Source organism: Thunnus maccoyii, chromosome 22 (genome assembly GCF_910596095.1).
Source record: "Thunnus maccoyii chromosome 22, fThuMac1.1, whole genome shotgun sequence".
NCBI lineage: Eukaryota > Metazoa > Chordata > Actinopteri > Scombriformes > Scombridae > Thunnus > Thunnus maccoyii.
In genome coordinates this window covers 10,581,935-10,604,018 of record NC_056554.1, presented here as the reverse complement: position 1 = coordinate 10,604,018, position 22,084 = coordinate 10,581,935, and the positions used below count along the sequence as shown (strand labels likewise).

The window sequence follows — 22,084 nt, the reverse complement described above, 5'->3', positions numbered from 1 at the left end:
GACTTCATATAAGTGTATAATGTTCATCTCATGTTACACTATCAGATCGGTCTTTGTCAAGAAATGTATTTCATTCACAAAGGCATCGAGTTATGGGTTTTGTATTTCATTTGTAACAGTACAAATTAGTTCAAATTGCCCTAAATTGTCAAAAAAATTTGCAATTTTCTTTTTGCATCAATGACACAATTTCCTTTGTAAGCCAGACTCTCACGCAGTGCCAGTAAGCCTTTGTTGAATCAAGACTAGGGCCAAGGAATTTTCACAGAAGTAGGAATGTATCAGTTAAATGCCAGACAGTATTTTGTGTTGCACATGCTAATACAACATTATAATTATGGGTTTGGTGGACCGCTAATGGTTCCCCCACAGGAGTATTCAAGGATCAAACTGCATTCATGTGTCTCTACTGCAGAGCTAACACTTGTCACAAGGTGAGATCACAGTACGTCTTGTCTGCCTCCCAGGGACATTATAGCATGTTTCCTGCTTTCGTAGTTCCTGCTGTTTTCACTAACCTACAGGTCAGGGACTGTTTTTCTCTTCTAGCTACAAGATCTACCCAGGCATTGTGAGGTCATAGAAGAGGTCAAAAGGACATGATTGAATGTCATGAAGATCACTGGCCTTTCCCAGTCGCTCGGAAACTTTTGATAGAACAACCCACAGTTTACAAGAGGAGTCAACTTACAACCCAAGTCATTCCTTTTTTTGCCTCTTTCCCTTATTTTGGTTTGGGGGTTGTTCTTCTTTCCAAAAAAACAAAACCAAAACCCAATGATGCAGTATATAATGTTCTTTCAAATCCAATTTGATGTATTTTCACCCCTACATTCTGTATAAATACTATTAGAATGATTTTAATGGTTTGCATCCTCTAGTTTTTTGTTTAATTTTGCTGTAGTGCAGTATATTATTGTGGTCACTGGCACATAGTATGAAATGTAATGTGCTTAGCTAACTCTTTTTATTTGCAATGTCCAGACAACAAACACAAACAGCTAACATGCTAGCAAAAAACAGAGCTGTGCATTTACTGATGCTTAGGCACATATTTTTTGCAAAAAATATGAGTGTTTGGAGGTGTTTGGATTATGCTGCAGGAGTGCTTTTCTTTTTTCATTGCGATAAATAGTCACAATTTGAACCCCTTGCAACTGCTCTGAGTTGAAGAGTAACTGCACCCAAGCAAACAATTTTGCTTGCATTGCCAGCTAGTGGTGACTATATTCCTGTAACCTGATTAACATTGCCCTGAATAAAGCTACACCACAACTGGGTGTTTTCAGAAGCAAAATAGACCACACCTGAACCCAACCAGCTGTGTTCATGTGTGTGGTCAGAGGTTCAACAGACATTTCAACCCACAGTAGTCGGTGCAGCAATGCTTTTCTTCAATACAAGATTTGGTTAAAGTTAAACAAACTATCACCATTTCATAAACCGTGAAAGTCCAGCCTTACCGGGAGGTTTAGCACTATGAAAACACACAATACATCCCTGGTGGAAAAACTGAACATGGCCTCCACATCTCTGTCAAGCTGTACAGAAGGTCTAACAATAGTAGTGATTCTTATAGGGGGCAGAGAAAGGGGTGGCTTAAGACGGCTGCAGCAAAACACCACCCATCTTTCATCATGGCATCATTTCATGCAAGGAGAATAGTCCCACTGTTGTCAGAATGTTATAATGAAATCAGCAGTCAACACCCTCCAGTGGTTTGTGAAGGCTAAACCTACAGAGTCCAGCTAGTGGGCAAAGCCAGTTTGAAAGAACAAAAAAGTCCAATACCTCCAAGTTGATTTACTTTCCACATTTTGGAAAGTACTCAAACACGTAGATGACAAATTCTTATTGACTCCATTAGTGATCTTGGTGAGTTTTTGTGTTCAATAGGCACTGCAGGGAAATTGTGACAAGTTAGCTGACAGCAAGAGATTTGGTAACAATGCATATGTAATTGCTCTCACTGCTTTTCATGCTTTATCTTCTCTAGGCTCATTGCAGCTGTATTTTACACTGCACTTTCTCTCCCATCCCTTATTCCCTAAACTCCTGGAAAGCATATTAGTCTGACACTTACTGTGTGTCGACGTCCAAAGCAGCTGGTCTTGACTGGCTGAAAAGGCAGTGTCAGGTCATTAGTGCAGTCAGTCTGCCAGCTCCCCTTCAACTGCCAAATATACCGACTGTTTTCTGCACCATCTCACCCAACCATGCACACACACCATCACTTGTCGATAAAGGAATATTACACATGTTCCTAGCGTTTTCTGGTCTTACATTTTGGAAAAAAATTGTGATTAATATATATTCCCGCAGATGAGTCTTAGAAAACTAACTTGAGAACTACACAACTTGAAGATAACTGGCAGCATCCCTCCCTTCTCACCTCCCTCACACATTCCTCATCTTCCTCTGTCTCCGTCTCTGTAGCTCTGTGCTGTCACTCTGTCACTTACTCTCTCTCAGGTCATCACTCTCCCACATTCAGGTCTGCACTGTAAAATGTTTTCAGATTGAAAACAGCTGGGGTAAAGGGAGAAATCTCTTCTAGTCTCTGCATCCCCCGCCCAAGGGCTGAGGTGTTCTCAGACCTGGAAGTGATTCATTCTTCAAATATCCCTGAGACACTTTCACATTTCTTTGCTGCCTGATTCTCTTTTTTTCACTCACATGCACATTTTGTAATCGCCCCAGAGCTTTGAAGAGTTTTGTCAAAAAAAGAAAAAAGAAAAAAAAAAAAAAGTTCAGTCTCTTTCAGCCAATGTCAGCCATTTTGAAAGTGATCATCAGATCATTTGTTAAAGCCAATGACTCCCATACGTGTCTTTATTCCATTCGCAACGCATTTCCAGTGCAGCATGGCACATTAACCAGACTTGGCCCCCGGGGACTAACTTTACTCCCTCTTGAGTTTTCCTTCTCAACCCTTTCCCTGTTCCTCAGAGCAAATGAAAAACAAATGCTCCATCAGAAGGAGGAGGCACGAGAGCATGGCTCACACCTCATAGGCATGTCAGCTTAATGGATTGAATAACCTATTTACTTTGGAGTGCCAAGTGCAAGAACATGTCTTGTCAGTGCTGTGCTTTGTGGGAGGAGAGTTAACGAACAAGATTTAACACTACCCTGTCACCCCACTGTAAATAAATTGTCATCAGAAAACATCTTCTGTGCTGAGGCACACACTATTAAAACATTTAATGTGCAAGGGGGGGGAGCATTTTTTAAAATATCAGCAGTCTGCAAAAAGAAGCTATATTTATACAGCATGTCTCAAGATGGCCTGCAAGGAGGGGTCAAAGAGAAACAGTAAAACATTTCCCTCTTTGTCATAGTGCGTTTTCTCCTGTGCATTTTTTACGCTCTCATGTAAAAAATGTGCCGATGTGAATCTTAATGGAGAGACGTGCCTGTCAGTGCCTCTTCTAAAGCTCTCATGCCATTTGGGTGCACTGTGCTAATCTAATGGCATTAATTGAAGTCAGCTGCACTTCTCAGAAGTTGCCCGGCACATTAACAAAGCCCTCAAAAAATCATACTCTCAAAATTGCGACTGTGTATCCACATTTGTGTCCGCATTTGTTGTAGTGGCACTTTTCGGAAATATGAGATAAAGGTTAAATGTTGCTGTTGCATAAGTGATTAGTCGTGATGGGTTGGAGAGCACAGGTGGGGTCCAGAGGGGAGAGACTAGATTGCAAAGCCAGCAGTTAGCCCGATGAAAGCTGTGACTGCCAAACCCTCTTCTCCACACAGTGCCACTTCAGATTTAATTACACTCTAAGCCAAATGTTCCGTCCTACAGTGGCAAACTTGGCAGAGAGAGTTTACCTTTTGACCTCATCGCTGGGAGCAAGGGAATTCTTCAAGCCATGTACATGTTTAGCAAGGGCAACTCTCCTTCCACTGCACTGCCCCTAATTTCTATCACTGGAGATCAAATACAGTCAGACACATGGTACAGTATATTGTTGCCAGGATTTGCAAAGGTCATGTCAGATTGGGGACCTTCATGTTATTCATATATACATTTTATTTAAAAAGATTTTTGTTTTGTATCTTCTTTATGACTACAGTGCTGGAGTGGGACGCACAGGTTGCTTCATCGTGATTGATGCCATGCTGGAACGTATCAAGCACGAGAAGACTGTGGACATCTATGGGCATGTAACACTAATGCGTGCCCAGCGCAACTACATGGTGCAGACAGAGGACCAGTATGTCTTCATACATGACGCGCTCCAGGAGGCCGTCAACTGCGGCACCACCGAAGTGCCCGCCAGAAACCTATACGCCTACATCCAGAAACTGACGCAGATAGAGGGTGGAGAAAATGTCACTGGCATGGAACTGGAGTTCAAGGTATGATGTGTTCAACAAAAGCATTGAGCAAAATTGTTTGGGTCAAGAATTAATTACATTCACACTGGCAGTTTTTTTTAGTTTTAGATTCCTACAGAATGTTATGAATATTACACACCACACCTGCTAACTTGAAGGTTTACACCAACAACTTTTGATATGTAGCAAGAATTTCCAGGCAGACTAGGTAATGTTCTTTTGGCATCCTGTGTTCCTAGTCGCATGGGGGCCCTGATGTCATTTACTGGCCATTCTCAGCACAACTCCCGAACACTTTTCCAGCTCCCATTAGGCCCGCGAGACAGCGTGGGGCCTGTGGTTTCCTCTCTGTTCCAGCTAGCTGACTTGCTTGTGTAACTTAACATGGGAAAAAAATCCCCCTTTCTGGTTTCCCCTTCCCATAACTTCCCTCCTTGGGTAAAGGGGGTCTCGGTTTATATGAAAACACAAATACAGGTTTTCCCCACCACAGGACAGTTGCCAGAGGGGCTTGAGCAACATACTCTGCATTTACAATGAGAGGCTCGACCAACCTTAACCAGCCCTTGGCAGTATGTGGTGTTGCTGTATGCATGGAAGTGCCTTGCTTGTCACGCACCTATTTTCTTGCTCTGTGTTGGATGCTGAGTCCACTAAGAGATGATAAACAGGTTAGATTACACTGCATTTCTGTCCACTCTAGGCTAAGTTGGGTATCAATTTTCCCGTCTTTTCATCATACCATTTTTTTTCCCTGCAAAGGCAAGCAGTGATAGTAATCACTTTGATGCCATTTCCATACTTCATGGTTACATGAAACAGTATAGGCCACAGCACACTATGAGCCATTAGAGTAGCTTTCGTCACTCGGTATGTGCAGCTCATTATGCTTTGGATTCTTCCTGAACTCTCAGAGCATGCGATTGCTCATATTATTTACATCTTTATCTTGTACAATCCACCTTTAGTGTCAAACTCAGATAGTCACAAGGGAAATAAAGAAACACCAAAATGTCAGTGCTCCTTACTTAGTAAGCAGTAGCATGCTCAATAATATCACTCTCTCTCTCTCTCTCTCTGTCCCAATGCAGCGTTTAGCTAACACTAAAGCCCATACATCACGATTCATCAGTGCCAATCTCCCCTGCAACAAGTTCAAGAACCGCCTTGTTAACATAATGCCATACGAGTCCACACGAGTGTGTCTTCAGCCCATTCGAGGAGTTGAGGGCTCTGACTACATCAATGCCAGTTTCATTGATGGGTACAGGTAAGGGCTAAAGTACAGAGAAAGTGCATATCCATATTAATTTATCTTCAAACCACTCACATTGAAAGTTTTAATGTATCACACCTTTTCCATTATGCGATTAATCCATTTCCACAGGCAACAGAAAGCCTATATTGCTACACAGGGACCACTGGCAGAAACCACAGAGGACTTCTGGAGAATGCTCTGGGAGCACAACTCTACTATTGTCGTTATGCTCACCAAGCTTAGAGAAATGGGCAGGGTATGTGTACTCTTATGTTCTTATCATTTTGTTTTGGAACATTAACTTTTTTTTCTGGCTACAGAGCACAACAACACATGTTAAAAAATGCATTTTACATGAATTACCATACATTGTACCAATCGAAAATGAGCCTTCAAGCTTTCAAAAGGCAGATACAGTATGAATTGAATGAAAAATGTCTAGGAATGAACACAATGAAGCTAGCGTATGAAGAGAATGTGGTGGCTCATTGTGGTATTTTGTTTTTCCCTCCCTTCAGGAAAAATGCCACCAGTACTGGCCAGCAGAGAGGTCGGCCAGATACCAGTACTTTGTGGTGGACCCCATGGCCGAGTATAACATGCCCCAGTATATCCTGAGAGAGTTCAAAGTGACTGATGCCAGGGTAAGCAGAAACTGTTGTATACAACAAAGTTGAGAGATCAAAATGTGACACTGCGGGAATGGAACTCTAAACTCAGTGGTATTGTTTACAGTATGGTCTACTGTATTTTCAAAAGTCTAGGTTGTGACCTACCAAAGGGTCATGGAGGACACAAAATGGATCACCAAGGATTCACCAGCAAAACAATAATAGTTTTCAACAGTTTTCCTACAATCCAGTCTTCTACTTATAAAATAGTTGATATGTTGTCAGCAGTCCTCTCTTGCATATTCACTTTTCTATAACTTATGACAATAAAATTGTATCTGTGCTAACTTTGGGTTAGCACTGTAAATAATTAAGAAAGAAAGAGGTAAATGATTGTGCATACAACTGACTATTTTAATCTTTGACATCTAATGAGGTAATTTCTCAATCATTTGATTTTATTTAGGTTTAAGTGAGTGTTGAATGAGCTGGTGGTGAACACCCCGGGACCGATATTAACATTGCAGTTGTTATTAGCTCAAAATTTTGGCATCGTATCAAATATTTATTTGTACCAAACTATGGCCCTAAGTGTAATATAAGCATAAATATATATTTGTGGAAATTATGACACACATCAATGTGTAAAAACAAATGTGGTGCCGTCAGCACTGAGCTGCCAGAGGTTTTAATTCCATCAAAGGCTTACACAGATAAATGGTGCTTTGTAGTGCACGTTACACTGTCTCGTCAATGGGATTGCTTTCCTTATCAAGGGGATACAATATCACTTAAGTAATGCACACCCTCAAAGTCGATTCTCCAAGCACCCTGTCGAGGGTAACACATCAAAGGGAACTAGCATTTGTAGTGTTCATGTTTAATACATTCAGGTAAAATAACAGGCATCTTTCATAACAAAACATTTTCTCTGATACTTTAAACTGGGGGCCTATGCTCCTAGATTGTTTCAAGAATGCTGTCTTGAACTGAAAAACCCATAGAGACGTGGGTCATCATGATGGAGATGGACATGGAAGGAAGTGCCGTGTGTTGGCTGTCTGTGGATTAACTCAGATTGGCTTCCTGGTTTCACCTCATCAGTTTTTCATTGCCATTTATCTGTATTTACAAGGGATGTTACATTAAAAAGAGTTACATCTGTACATTCCTTCTTTCTTCCCATGTTCTGTTCTCAGGATGGGCAGTCACGAACAGTAAGGCAGTTTCAGTTCACAGACTGGCCTGAGCAAGGAGTGCCAAAATCGGGAGAGGGCTTCATCGATTTCATTGGCCAAGTACATAAAACAAAAGAGCAGTTTGGCCAAGACGGGCCTATCTCGGTCCACTGTAGGTAAGTGTCCAACCAGCATAAAGCACCAAACCAGTTCACTTCCATTTTGTATAAAATGAAAGTGAATGCAAATATCTCTTGAGCCGCAAATATTGATTAAAAGAACCATTTCTCCATTAATAATACAAGAACCATAGATACTACACGACAAATGATCTACACAAACACTGACTTAGCATAGTGGTACACTGTTTTGATTGTGAAGAAACTATTTTTATATTTATCTGGTTTCTCTGGCTTCAACATTGCCCTGTTGATCTCTCCTGAACAGCGCGGGTGTTGGAAGAACTGGAGTTTTCATCACCCTCAGCATCGTCTTGGAACGAATGAGATATGAGGGCGTAGTAGACATCTTTCAGACAGTCAAAATGTTACGGACACAGAGACCAGCTATGGTGCAGACAGAGGTGAGGCGTTCTATTTTTTTTCCCCCTTAACTTTTCCTCTAGACTTGCAAAAGAACACTACTCAAACTGTAGTCCAGGTGGTAATGCAGCCACTTTGGGTTTTGTGACACCATAAACTACACATGGAATCAGTTACTGTGTAAGTAATTTGATAGTATATTCCAATTGCCTAATGAAAGCTTGGGTGACATTCCAAGTATCCTCTTGAGCCAAACAGATTAACTAAATTAATCCTCTGTTTAAGACTATGATTCATTTAGTAGCTGAACCAATTTAGAACAGTCTTGTCTGCTCTCGGCTGTAATTTCATCTAATCATTTCTGAACGATTGGTCAGTGTTTCATCACACACCTCTTTATATTATCTTCCAGTGTTGGAAATACCGTTTTGTTTCCAGTCAATCAAAAAAAAAAAATCTACTTTGCATATTTGGGATACACTGGAAGAAAAACCTGGAAAAAGCAGCTTACAAATTTCTTATGACTCTTTGAAAATGCCCAAAGTAGGAATTTTCTGCAAGGCTCACTGTATATTTAAGTGTCCCAAACATTTTACATCTTTTATGCAGGGGCAATCCAGGCTATGATAGAAGCACAATGGACCAAATGTAATACAGAGGTATTGGTGTGAAGATCCCTGAGAGGCAGTGCGAGCTAAAGTCTTCTTTTCTTTGTTTCCAGGATCAATACCAGTTCTGTTACAGAGCTGGCTTGGAGTACCTGGGAAGCTTTGATCACTATGCAACGTAAAAGACCCAGTATTGGAAGAAAAAAGCAGAGGGCCCTTTGGAAAGAAAACCCAGTGAGCCTCTCTTCTGAGCCATAAATTCCTGCTTGAGAAAGTACTCCTTAACTCCTTGCTAACAACTCATTATGTGTTGGATGTGCGACATGACTTGTCAAAAAATGAAAAAGATGATTCCCGGAGGACCAAGTATTTCCCAACCCCAATAAAACCTCGCCTTGACACAGAGTGAGGGAATCCTGACTGTTGAAGCATCATATGGAATTACCTTTTTCTTTTGCTTCAAGGATTCATTTTGGGGCTCATAAAACTGAATGAAACCAACACAAAAAAGTAAATGAACAATAATGACATCGTCAGAAATGCATCAGTGATTATGAACCATTACGAGAGGCATTGGAGGCACACAGAATTGCGGGGAAAAAAAACTCGATGCACATTGTAAAGAAAAAAAATCTGTTTCACAATCAAGTACACACAGACAACCCATCGAAAAAGAAGACAATGCTTGGTCCACAACAGCAGGACAGACTTAAGTAATAATGAATAAATACCCCTTTTCCTGTCACAATGTTCATCATCTAAATTTTGGGAGAGGGTAAAGTTAAAATGATCTATGAAATAAATAAAAATTATTGATTTAGTTTTTTAGTACTTTATTACAGCTGATGTGCTTTTTTTGAACTGTGTGAATTTCCTTTTTTTACACAAATTTATCGCTTGGAAAAAAGTGATAAAAACGTACTTACGTAATTTTTTTTTTTTTTTAAGCTGTAGAACTGTTCTGACGTATGTGCTTTTTTGCAGAGAATCTCTTTGCTTTTTTTTTTTTTTTTTAATTAAATTTTTTTTTTCCCTCATATTGTTGCACTCAGTGCACAGAACGGAATTCACACTACCAAAATGTAACTTTGTCCAAGAGTTATTTTTTGGTCTTGATTGTTTCAGTTTGTTTTCGTCCATGATCACATACATGGTAACTTAATTACTCCCATAAGATAAACTTGGGGCTTTGTGGAATCAACAGGGATGAGCAAAGTATGAAGTTGCTGCTACCGATTATCTTAGTTCTTCCATGTTAGAATGATGATAAGAGAGAACCTGATGAATTGGATAAGCTATATGAATATATAAATATATGGTACAGATATATAAATATATGTGAAATATATATTAAAGTATACATATAACAGTCTAAATATATTGAGAAAGTACTTAATTTATAAGTAAAAGGTATATGAAATATGGATTGTCTATGAAAGCTTCCAAATTGAGAGTTGTGTACTATGGGGGAAACGAAGAGATTTTTCACTGGAATGCACATCAGTAGGACAAAATTGTATTCTGATTCAGTGCATCTTTTCTTGTGCAATAAATATGTGTGTTTTTAGATAGGGTTTTATGTGGATATGTTATTCACTCATGACATTGTTGTTCCCCCGCAAGGAGGAGTAGGAGTGGGAATGTCAGGTGCCAGTCAAAGCATCACTGGTGCATTTTCAAGCTCTCATACAGTCTGTAATTAGAGGCAGAGGGTCACACAGCCGCACTCACAGCTCCACACAATAGGGCAAGGTACAAAGACGTCACTTTCTTGTGGTTCTTTAAAGCATTCAATGGTAATAACATTTTATTTTCATTTTGCATTTAGAGTGCCTTATATTTATGCCTGTTTTTATAATGTTTCATTTAACATATTAATGTATCCTTTGAGTAATCTAGACATTTAGTGTAAATGTAATTACATAGTTTCTTTACCTTTAGTATTCATTTTGTCACATGATGAGATTATATATGCAAATAAGAACATTTCAAAGCTCATATTTTTCATTTTCAGTGGCCTTATTGTGGCTGAGTGAATTAGAATTCAACAGTTTATATATCACTGACCTCTACAAAAAAAAAAAAAACAAGATACAAAAGTTATAGGACATATATTTAAAATGTTCAGACATAGAGCCAGGGATGAGACTGCAGAATATTAGTCTCAGAATTAAACATTTAGTCCATTAGGACATGTACAGTATTAAGGCCCAATGTGAAGTTAATGAGCTTTTTAGCGTCACTACGGTCATATTTTACAAAGGTAAAATACAGCATATTCAGATTTTAAAATGGATTTGGTCAAGAGAGAATGCCTAATGCACAGGTCGTCACCGAAGGGGTTTCTTCTTCATGCCTTAGGTTTGAATTACAGACTTCATGTGTGTCATTACAGAGAGCAGATATAGAAAAATACAAACTGCAACAACATATTGGTTGGGTTATCCTGACAATCCTAAACAGTATGTCATGTCCTCATTTTTTTTTACGTAACAGTTAGAAACTGGGGGTTTACTTCAGTTATGTGTCAGTTTTTATGTTGAGCAGCATCTTTAACTTCTTCTTACCCTCTTTGGTGGCTTTGTGGATGTGCATTCCAGGTGCTTTCTTTCCCTTGTTAAATCAAGCAGCTGTTATTTTTGTCGACTGCTTAACTGGTTATTTTTGTCATAATTTTGAGATATAAAAGTGCTATTATTTAACCTCATGGTGGCTAATGTTACATTATGTTTAAGTCTCTGAACATGTTAATTTTCTCATCTCAGTTTCTCCTTTTTTTTATTGATTTTTCATATGCATGGTGAAACGTTGCAGAATGGCCAGAGCTGGCCTGGTAGGAAGATTTGCACTTTCTCTATCTTTGTACTATGCACTGCCCTATTGATTCTAAACCCAATAATATATTACTTGAACCCATCTATAAAAAAATCTTAATCCTTAAACGTTCACTTTGTGTGTATGTAAATAACACAAAAAAGGTATCAACTCTTGAAAAAGACAAAAAAAAAAAAAGTTTGTGGCGAAAAAGAGCATCCATTCTGATGCCATGGTTACTCCAGCAGATGACTTCAGAAAAATCTGTCCCCCAACCATCTGTTCTTGTGGCTTTGCCATTCAAGCTTGGAGTGTCATTAACAGAAATAAACGTTGTGTTCTCTGCTCTCTCTATCTATCTCTCGTCTGGATGCATAGACTGAAAAATTAAATAATGAAATTGTAAAAAAATGGCTTGTTAAAAAGATCATACAATTACCTCTGATTAGTTGTAAGCGTAAACTGTTTCTTTTTCTGAATGAAAGGAGTGCTTTTTATTTTCTTACTTAGGTTACATTGGTGGCGAAAGAAGTCTGTATGAAAATCAGTTCTTTGCTGACACAAGTTCCATTTGTTATAAATGAATTCTATTAAAAAATGTCAGTGTTATGCATCGGCGTTTCACTTGTTTCCCTCCACCTCACTTTGACTTGAAAAGACTGATGAAGCTATTTTACCCCCTACTGGTCTGGGTCCAACATATTATCCACAGTTCTCTCATGAAAGGGGAAATTGAGCCTCACCACATTTGAATAGATTCCCATCGCTCTGGTTTTCCTGTCACTGATGTCAGCTACAATGAATCATCAGGAGAACCTCTGACAGATGGAGTGCAATGTTTTCAAAGCTGCCTTGTTTTTAACGCAGATTTTTTTTTTTTTTCACCCTAGTGACAAAGTGATGTGGTACTGTAACTCAGAAATAAAGCCACAATTACATTACACTCGATACCATTGCACTATTTAAACACTGCATTTTTTTCTCCTTTGATTTGATTGATTGTTTATGGGTTTTTTAACTTAATAACACAAGTATAAGACCAGTAAAACCTCAAGTTATGTCACAATAAATGGCTAACATTAAATTATAGTTAATGGAATTAGCTAAATTATGGGTTCAACATGATTCAAAGTATTGGCTAGATGTGTAATAGTTTAAAGTAGGATATGTATCTTCAGTTCGACTAGACTGTGGTATGTGTGGTGGGGGTTGTTTTAGCTTGCCGAATAAAACTTACATAATGCAGCACATACAGATGGAGAGCCAAAGTTGCACTTCTGTCATTGGTAACTATTCACGGACATATATATCACACATAGGCTTCTACTTTAATATAGCTTTTTCTCACACACACACATTTCACTTGCGCTTTACATGTGTAGCTGTGACCAGTAGTGTATTTTTAAATTGTTCTAACAGCATTTTCACAAAGATCTAACTGTAAGCCTCATTCTTATCCTATTCATACTTTACAAATAAGCTAACAGCACATTTCCTGGTTACTACATCATGTCCTCTTGCTTTCAATTGCGCTGTCCAAAATCTACACAATTGACCCATTAGGTCATGCATTCAGGAGAAGAAGTGTGCAGGTGTTACTACACTGTACAACAGAAGAACGATTCATAGTCTGGCTACATGTTACAGAAATAAGAATGTGTAATACTCTATGTCTCACAATAATTCAAACCTACTGAAAAACAAAGTGCCAAAAACCTACAGCAAGACTGTAAGAACAAAAAATATTTAACTGCTTGACAGCTGGGTAACACTTTGGAAGTCAATAACTGTCTGCCTGGAGAAGTTATTTGGGATTCAGAAAACTATTCATGCAGCCAATAAGAATATATCATTCCACATGGTAACAAATGACAGATGCTGCCAGGTATGGCATTGAGGTTGAGAAAAACATTATTGCTGACTTTACCGTGAAAGGTTTTGATGTATGACAAGCTTCACAATGTGTTAGATTGTCCAAAATAGCAGATTATAGCAGTGCTGAAATGTAATAGAAACAGAGATTTTGTATCAATGGTATTGCCTCAGCCAGAACAAGCAAAGTGTCCCTTAAAAGGTGATGCTGATGAAGGGCTTCTCAAAATTTACCTGGTATCATCATTGCCATCTCATAAATTTGTGTCAACATGGGCACTAATACGGAACCCACAAGGCAGGTGAAACTAGGAAGACCTAGAACCACCTGGATAAGAAGCACAGAACAGGAGATCAAGACTGAGGGGCAACTTGATCGAAAGGCACAACACAGGAGAGAATGGAGGGCTTTTGTCAATGGCCTCTGTTCCTTAAGGAATACAAAAGGCCTAACTAAGTAAGTACTGTCATCATCTTTTATTTTTCACTGGAGACTGCGCTTCAGATGAGTCGAGCAGATGTTCCGTCTTTGTCTCTCAGCAGTTTTGCAGAATTATGAAACCAAGCAGCCAATCACAACACTGCACACCAGTCATTTCTCATTTATCCCTTTTTCCCCCCTTAAACAACGACAGCTTGCCTCACTCCCCTAGTGCTTTATTTTCCACATCCTAAATTTGATGGAACATGTCCAAATGAAGGCTAGGGAGCAGCATGGCTCTGTTGTCAATTCAGGAGTGAGACATTTCTTTTTATTCTATCAATTTTGAATGAAAAATACCTTCTGTAGCCAATTTTACTGAAGCAAAAATAATAACATAAATGCGCATTCAACGAATATAATTATATTGGCATGTTACTTTGATCAAGAAGTCTGACTCAAAGCATCCACCAACCACTGTGTTCTTGGTGCTCCATTCCTGTGTTGGTAATTACCTGTTACCACTTCACCAAATCGGGTTATAACTAATTTTCACTCTAATTTCTGACTGATAAGATACTGTTGGTAGTTAGATGCTGTATCCATCCATCCTTATATTAACATTGCCATGAATAGCTAAATATTTAAATGCAGTTTTTTAAATTATTATTATTTATAATCTTATTTCTTTTTCATGCAATTAATGCTGCAGGTGCATGTTAGTGGCAAACTTTTTTCAAGGAGTGTAATTGATTGATTTAAGAGATGTTTAAGATGTCTGTTGTAGTCAAACAAGTCCAAGTCATGGCTCCTTTTCTTCACACAAAAACTTCTTCTGTAGGGGTGGAGATCTTTGGGAATCTAAGGATTTGATTCTGAATCGATTCTCCATCCAATAAATAGAAAATGGTGCACTATTTTCAGGTTGTTACTCCAGTGCACCATGTGTGAAACCATTCAATTATGTTCACTCGCCTGAAATACAATATGAAATATTGCAACTCAATGTGCATAACAACATGCAGTAAGCCAATCGGTCTTGATGAGGATCACTGTCAAGAAAAAAGCTTTTTTTTATATTCAAAAAAGTTAAATGTAATAACTTGAAAGCAGCATTATTCTGCCTGTAAGTTAGAAATCGCTACCACTGACTTAATGTCAGTTTTAAGTTATTAAATCTAAAATATGACCAAACACCTTCATTGAGGATGAACTACTAGATAATTCTAGTGTGTGTGTTGTTCACCACCCAAGTTGTGCATTGTACTCTTGTACAGTGAAAAAAATTATTTCTGTCAACGGTTTTATTGATCACATCCAAAAATCTATTGTTTTTTAGAATCTTTTAATTTGTTATTCTCCCACCCCTACTCTTCTGCATACCTGAATTGTTGCACTGCAATATCTTATTCATTGCCTCTATACGATTCAGTATCACACTAACTTGCACACCCAACAAATAGTTTTATTGAAAATCCTTTGATGTAATATCTTGAATTTGTTAGATAATAACAGCGCAAATACATTTTCGGGTGCAGTGCAATAAAACAAATTACTGGCTTAATTACTGGGTAAACTGAGGCCAGTGTAGATTCATCTTTAACATATACTGCATTGTGGCAGTTTAAAGCTTACAATGTCAAGTGCTAAACCTTAGTTGTGATTTCATATACTTGCTAGGTGCAGAGCTCACAGTCTTGTCACCAATTCACTGTCACAGCTGGCTGCCAGCAAAGCTAATATTAAGCTTGAGAGCTAAGCAGCTGAGTAAACAGACATTGCACTTCCTGGATCCTTGGCTTGACTGGACTGAAGGCACAATGCAGAACAAGTGGAGCGACTGTGTGCTGCAAATGAAATGGACAGCTATGGGTCTGCGAGCAGCAGAACCCAGGGGCCTTTTGCCGCAAGAATGGTGAAGGCTGTGGTGCGGCAGAAAGACAGGCACCATGCCCTGCAGCGGGCCGATGATGATGATCCATATGGGGATCCTCAATCCAGCGGGCTCCCAGTTCAGCGATGACGAACCCAGATAAGAGCTGACACTGCTGCCAACGCTACATTGACTTTGTCTGCACATCGCATTTAAGCTACATCAAAAGCAAAAGAAATGGTTTGACCTTTAGATAACTACCACTGCAACATCACAGGGAAAGAGAGGAAGACAAACACAAGAGGCTGTTAAAGAGAACACAGTTATCAGTGTGTTTCTGTATACATGTTTGTCTTTGAAGTCACCATTACTACAAGTTAGTTCTGTGAAAATGGGCTAAGAAAGAGGTTTACTCCAAGTGAGTGAGCGAGTAAAACAAGATGAGTGGGGGGGGATAGGGAGACGATAATTGCTGAAAATGGAGAGGGATAGGGTAGAAACTACTTCAGTGAAAAGGATGACTGGAGGAACGACAGAGATAGCGAGAGAGGGGTAAAGAGGAATCCAGCATGAGCCAACAGTTGCCGCAGTGTAAAAACCCTCTGAAGGTTAATTTCTCCAGCTCAGCATCTTGCCAATATCCCTGCGATCAGAACCTCTGTAGGCCAGCCATCTGCTTCCCCTTCTCTCTCTCTCTCTCTCTGCCTCTGCACTCCTCATTCCTAGTTGGCTTCATCTGGGAGTGGACATGCATCAGGGCACTTTAGGAGCTAATATCTGAATGTGGATGTGAGGGGGGAAGAAAAGGTTTTTGACATTTAATTTTAAAACAAAAATAAGAAGTTTGTACATAGATATGGAGATGAAATTGGGGGGTTTGCAGTTGAGAATGTGTACATACCTCAGTGAATGAATGATTAAATTGATTAATGAAAAATTGTTGTTATTCTACCTGTAAATGTATTCAATTCAATGAATTCATCATAAATTCAATGTTTCTAAGTAATTTCTTAATACTGTATGACTGAAAATCAAACCACCACCATCACATTGAACCTTTTAGACCTGACTGACAAGAAAAGAAAAATAAACAATATACAGGCTGGTCGAAGCCAAATGGAAGTTTACAACACACATCAATTATCCTGTCAACCCCAAAAAAAAGAAAAAAAAAAAAAAAGAAAGGTTTTTGTTGCAACCTAAAGCAATAATACACCTTCAGTTCAGTGCTCAGCTGCAATCTTTTCATACACTGCCACTTCACCAAGGGGATAAGTACTAAGGGTATATTTTGTTGTGACCTCTGAGGACACAGTGTCAATTATTCTGGGTATGGCTCTGTGGAGGACTTCATTCCCTAATCAAAATAAATGGCCAGGGCAGCAGAAAGTGAATGGAGCTAAGCCCCCAATATTCCTTCGAGACAGGAGGGGGGTCCGGGCCACAAACAAATCCATTACCACAAGGTAAATAGGACGCATCAGCACTCTTGGCCCATTTGAATGGTTCTAGCCCCGTGACCACCTCTGCACAGGATTCTTCCGTTTTAGACGCAGGAGCTGATAGCGAGAGTTTTTTTTTTTTTTTTTTCCTTGCACACTACCCTGCAGTCAATCTTACATAATACATTCTGATGATAAAACTCTTCTACGTATGGCAGCTGCGCTAACTGAAAGTGGCTGTGACTAACTCACTGTAATGGGAAAATTCAGCTTCCTGAATATAATGGGAAAAACGTGGAGGAAGTGTAAGTTCAGACTTTAATGCAATGCTGTAGCCTAATGTGGTCTTAAGCAATTCACACAGGGGTTGGAGGTGGTGGGGGGGAAATAATTAAAATGAGCTGTCATGAAATTAAATGTTTTTTTTTTTTTTTTTCCTTCACCAGCTGGTAGTCATTTCACTGTCAGGGTGTGTATAATTTCAGCTGATAGTGGAGACAGTTCTGCTCTAAGGCACTATTTTTTTTCACAGCAAGAGTGCTTTTAGGGGGCTCCTCGTACACAACAAGGCTTTCATATTGTCCATCTTCTTCTGCGAGATAGTTTTGCTTTTGACATTGGATAAAACTGCATCAGGGTTAATATGAAGCTGTCATGTTTTTCTACAGAGGTTTGGAGAGTCAGTCAGAAATATTCTCAAGCACAGAAGCTAAGAAAAAGGCCGTAATAGTCAAAGTAAAGGTTGTACAAATGGAGCATAATTAAGAATTGTCAGGTCAAAACATTTAACTGGAGCTATGAATAAGTCACAACACAATTTAAGTTCCCCTCCAGAAATGTTTTAATATATACAAAAATACTCTCCTTTGAAAAATAATTTGTGTCTGATATGGTTTTTCCACAAAAAAAAGTCCTTAAAATGACATGACTCATTGAAGAAAACTCAATCTATGAATATGCAAATATTTTTCATAGTCCATTCTCAGTGTATGTGCACTTGAGTTTTACAAAGTTGTATATTGAACCATGACTGATGTCACAAATCATGCTCGTTAATACACACTTTAAAGATCAGCAGATGAATGTGGAAACAGCCTTGAAGTGTCCAACTCTGCACATACATCATTCTGCACAGTGAAGCTTTAACATCCAAGTGAAACAATAATGAGCAAAGCACATATTATTATTAAATTATTTTGAGCCAATCTGTTCAGTATACTGAATAGTGGACAAAATGCATTTTACTTCCTTTAAGTTCAGCTTCAAGACTACTCCAGTCCATCTGTTTCATCTGTTGCAGCTGCTATCACAGTTGTGGTGTAGTTATAGTAGCTGTAGTTCTTTTGCCCTACAACAGGGAGGTTGTTAAAGCATATCTACTACTGAAGGCCGACACGAGAGTTGCTGGCCCTCAAAGCAGTCTGTCGCAGATTCCATTTTCTCTGCAAGGCGAGGACTCCCACCTGAAGCTACTGAAGCACAGAAATTGTTGTCATTTAAAAAACATTTAGTGGTACCTTCATCTGCTAGCCTATGGTTTATGTGTGGGATGATCAATGTATTGTGACAGAAAGAGTGGTAATTCGTTAAATGCGTACTAAGGATTGTGTGGAATCCTGCTGGATTTTTCGGATGGTGCAAGGAAACAAAATGAGATAAAAAGCTGGCAGATGGAGAATGAAATTACACAGAAAAATTGCTCTCATTGATACTTCTATTCCCTTCAAAAGAAACCTGGAAACTGTGTTTTTTTTATATAGAGACATTAAAGCCTCAACACTACCAATCAAACAATCAAAAACCTTAAAATAAGCTATTCTTTTTCCTTGTGTAATACATTAAAATAAGGCTGAAAAGATTCCCCAGAGAACAAGAAAAGCAGAAAAGAGGGGATGGTTGACTGCTAATGCTCAGGGCCATACAAGAGCATTTAACTAGCAGAGATTAACTACTGTATTCCCACTGGTGGCCTAGATGTCCTAGTGTACCGCCTCAGGGAGGAGAGATACAAGAGAGGGATGTATGGAGGGAGTAAGGGAAAGCGAGGTGGGGGTGGAGCGTCCATGTAGTGCTGACAGCTTTGGTCACTTGAGAGTATAGAGTGACAGGTGATACAAAACAAAAACAGCCTCCTTGCCTTCCATTGTTTTTAGAATTTCAGAAGCACTACAAGGTTGCGAAAAGAGAAATGACTTTGTTCCGCTGTTATGTATGTTGAGTATATCAAGAAAAAAAGAAGAAAAACAGCAAAAAACAGCAAACTCTCTGGCTTGAGTTCAACTTTATTTTTAATACATTCAACATGATGGCACAGCAGCTGGGTTCACTACTCAATTTATTCCCTCCTGCAAACTGTCTCTCATTTTCTCACTGTCTTGATACAGACCTTACCTACAGTAGACATGGCAGCCATCACTCTAACTTGGACGGACACATTTGTAGAACTTCCTCCAATTCTTCCTGATCCATCTGTGACATTTTCTCAGGCCATTGCTTGTTAGCATTCATAACATCACAGCCATACCCTCTGGCATTCAAGTTATAAATTCTGTATGTTACATATCACTCAAATCGGTCACGGAAAATCCAGTTGCCAAGTTTAGTCTACTACTTCTGGGTTACAGTGACTTGCAATCAGCGGTCATTTAATCAAATGACAAAATCCCCCTCCCCATCTTTACACTGATTGGAAGTTAATTCGGAAAATCTGCTGCTACTGCTTTGTCATTTAGGAATACAGTTTATGAGGTGTCATGCAAGCAACAATTTTGGACCTCCAGCATTGAGTTGCCATTTACAGCCATTTTAACAAAATATCAGTTGTTCGTTCTTATGAAGTTTAGTTTCAAAATATTTGTATACAACACAAGTGTCTTGTCCCCTTGCAATCAGGTTTAACAGCAGTTTCACAAAAACAAATCGATGTATGACATTATCATCCACTGGCAGGGTAGTTGATCAAATTTTCCAAGTTTGCCCGCCTTGGTAATTGGCACTATATTGTTTTCACAGTTGTTTTCTGAATGCCTTACAGCAACTGAAACAATTAAGACCCCCAACCAGGACAGTGGACGCCTCTGTAAGAACACCACTGAGTTGTTTACTATATCAATAGCTTGCACTGTAGGTTTCCTTCATGTCTTGCATATGCCTGTGGAATATATGAATGCAGGCAATGCACAGCAGGGCCACTTTGTCTTTTTTTTTTTTTTGGCCCACCATTTTCCTTCCTTTCCTTCCTCCCCCACTCGCTCTCTGCTTGCCTGCATCTCTCCTCTGTGTTTCTGCCTGGAAGTGGAACCGATCGTTCTGGATTCTCTCTTCCATCACTGAAAAAGCTCCTCTACTTGTGATGCAGAGCAGAGCAAAAAAAAAAAAAAAAAAAGCACAGGAATATGGCATGTCTCCAGCACGTTGGTTCAGAGAGGAGGAGTGCAGCATTTTGTATGCAGGCAGGATTAGCCTAATTGAAGTGTCAGCCTGAGAAAATTGTGGATGCGTGCGGGTTAATGTCTGGGTATAGCAGAAGCTTCACTCATCACAGTGATGATGAGGAGTTTGGCCATCATTGCAGGCCTCATTTGACTGTGTGTGCGTGTGTGTGTGCGCGCGGACCCCACCCCATGGTGATGCTAAAACCTACTATCTAGTATATTTATGATGCTGAGACTGCAAGGTGGAAGCTGTTGGCCATATAATTACTTTACACCATCAGGCCATTACACTAGGAATTCACAATTAAAAACAGCAGTAGTCTTGATTGATTCAATATATATGAAAACTTAACGGACAAACTGGTGAGACTTTTCTAACACTCTACATTATGGTGGTGTAAGTTGAATCACACAGCTCCCACATTTCTCCCTCTCCCTCTCTCTGTTTCTATCAATGTAACTGTCACTGTAATTGAAATGTATCAGTGTGACAGTGGTAACCTTGAATTAATGCTGAACCTAAGAGAGGGAAATAAAACGATACAAGCCACACTGACGGAGCAGCACAATTTCCCCCCATTCTAAGTATACACAAGAGCAATTACTGCCTTGTCAAGGCATGGAATCAAAATGACTACCTTAAGCAGGTCTCACTCACCGTGGTCTCAATGTACCCAGCAGAGATGATGTTGAAGTTTTAGTGCTTTCACAATACTTTTAGAAGGAAGGAACACAGTTAATTGTATCCTGAACAGCATGACCCCTCTTTTTTGAAACAAACACCAATACCTAATTTCACACTACACTTGGCTTTCAGTTTCTCTGTTAAACAACTAAATTCAGTCTAAAACCCACAAGTAGCACCTATCTTTGGTAGGAAACTGATTAGCCTTTTTCTGTTTCATTATCACTGCTACCAGAGTCTTCCAACACAGGAGCTACATTCCTATTAATTTACCAGACTGAAACGAAAGTGCATCCCCAGGGGTGCTTGCAGTTCTAAATGTAAAGCAATTTAGCTTGAATCTGTAAAAAAAAAAAAAAAAACTCAACTGTTTTAACTGCTTAATAGGTATCTGCTGTGTAATGCAATGCGATGGCACAATTTGAAATTTTTAACAGCGACAGCCCATTTTAATGAGTTTCTGCCTGTCGTCTGAACAAGTTTTACATGGTGACGATTTTAGCCAGTGACAGTGGATATCACCAGCTGATATATCTGTTGACGGCAAATGTCACCGCCTGTAATTAATTACAGCCTTTCAGTTGGTCAAACAACATTTATGCTCACTCCAATATGGTTTGCATGACAAAGAAACATCACTCTGTAGAGGGTAGGTTTGTTGTTTAATAAGGACAAGTCTTTCTCTTGGTTACATGATCCAGCTGATCACATCATTTTAGTATTTAGCTAGGGAGTTGAATGACTGTTCTCTGAATCTTAAACAGACTAAAAGGCTCAATACATATAACTGATACCTCAATTTATTAAATTTGTAAGCACAAATTGATAAGCTATTATTAGTGATCACTTATTCTATGCATGCACCTTGCCTTACCTTCATTACCACCAGCATTCTGTAAAACAAGTCATGTAACAACGTACAACAACAACAACAACACAAAATAATTTGACATCTTACAATAGAGTTGCTACTGTGAGCGTTTTCAGTTGTAACATTTA

General features: G+C 39.1%; 1 protein-coding gene across 16 annotated transcripts in view; it reads left to right on the top strand.

Annotated features, from left to right (window-relative positions):
• Positions 1-11,967, top strand: part of LOC121889010 (receptor-type tyrosine-protein phosphatase delta) — a 369,584-nt gene extending 357,617 nt beyond the window's left edge. For all 16 annotated transcript variants that reach the window (XM_042400705.1, XM_042400691.1, XM_042400694.1 and 13 more), the window contains 7 exons: positions 4,083-4,368; positions 5,439-5,617; positions 5,735-5,861; positions 6,124-6,249; positions 7,416-7,570; positions 7,842-7,977; positions 8,658-11,967. In XM_042400705.1, coding sequence (XP_042256639.1) covers positions 4,083-4,368; positions 5,439-5,617; positions 5,735-5,861; positions 6,124-6,249; positions 7,416-7,570; positions 7,842-7,977; positions 8,658-8,726 — 1,078 coding nt within the window. In that variant the 3' untranslated portion in view covers positions 8,727-11,967. The remainder of the gene's footprint in view (positions 1-4,082; positions 4,369-5,438; positions 5,618-5,734; positions 5,862-6,123; positions 6,250-7,415; positions 7,571-7,841; positions 7,978-8,657) is intronic.
• Positions 11,968-22,084: the final 10,117 nt, after the last annotated feature.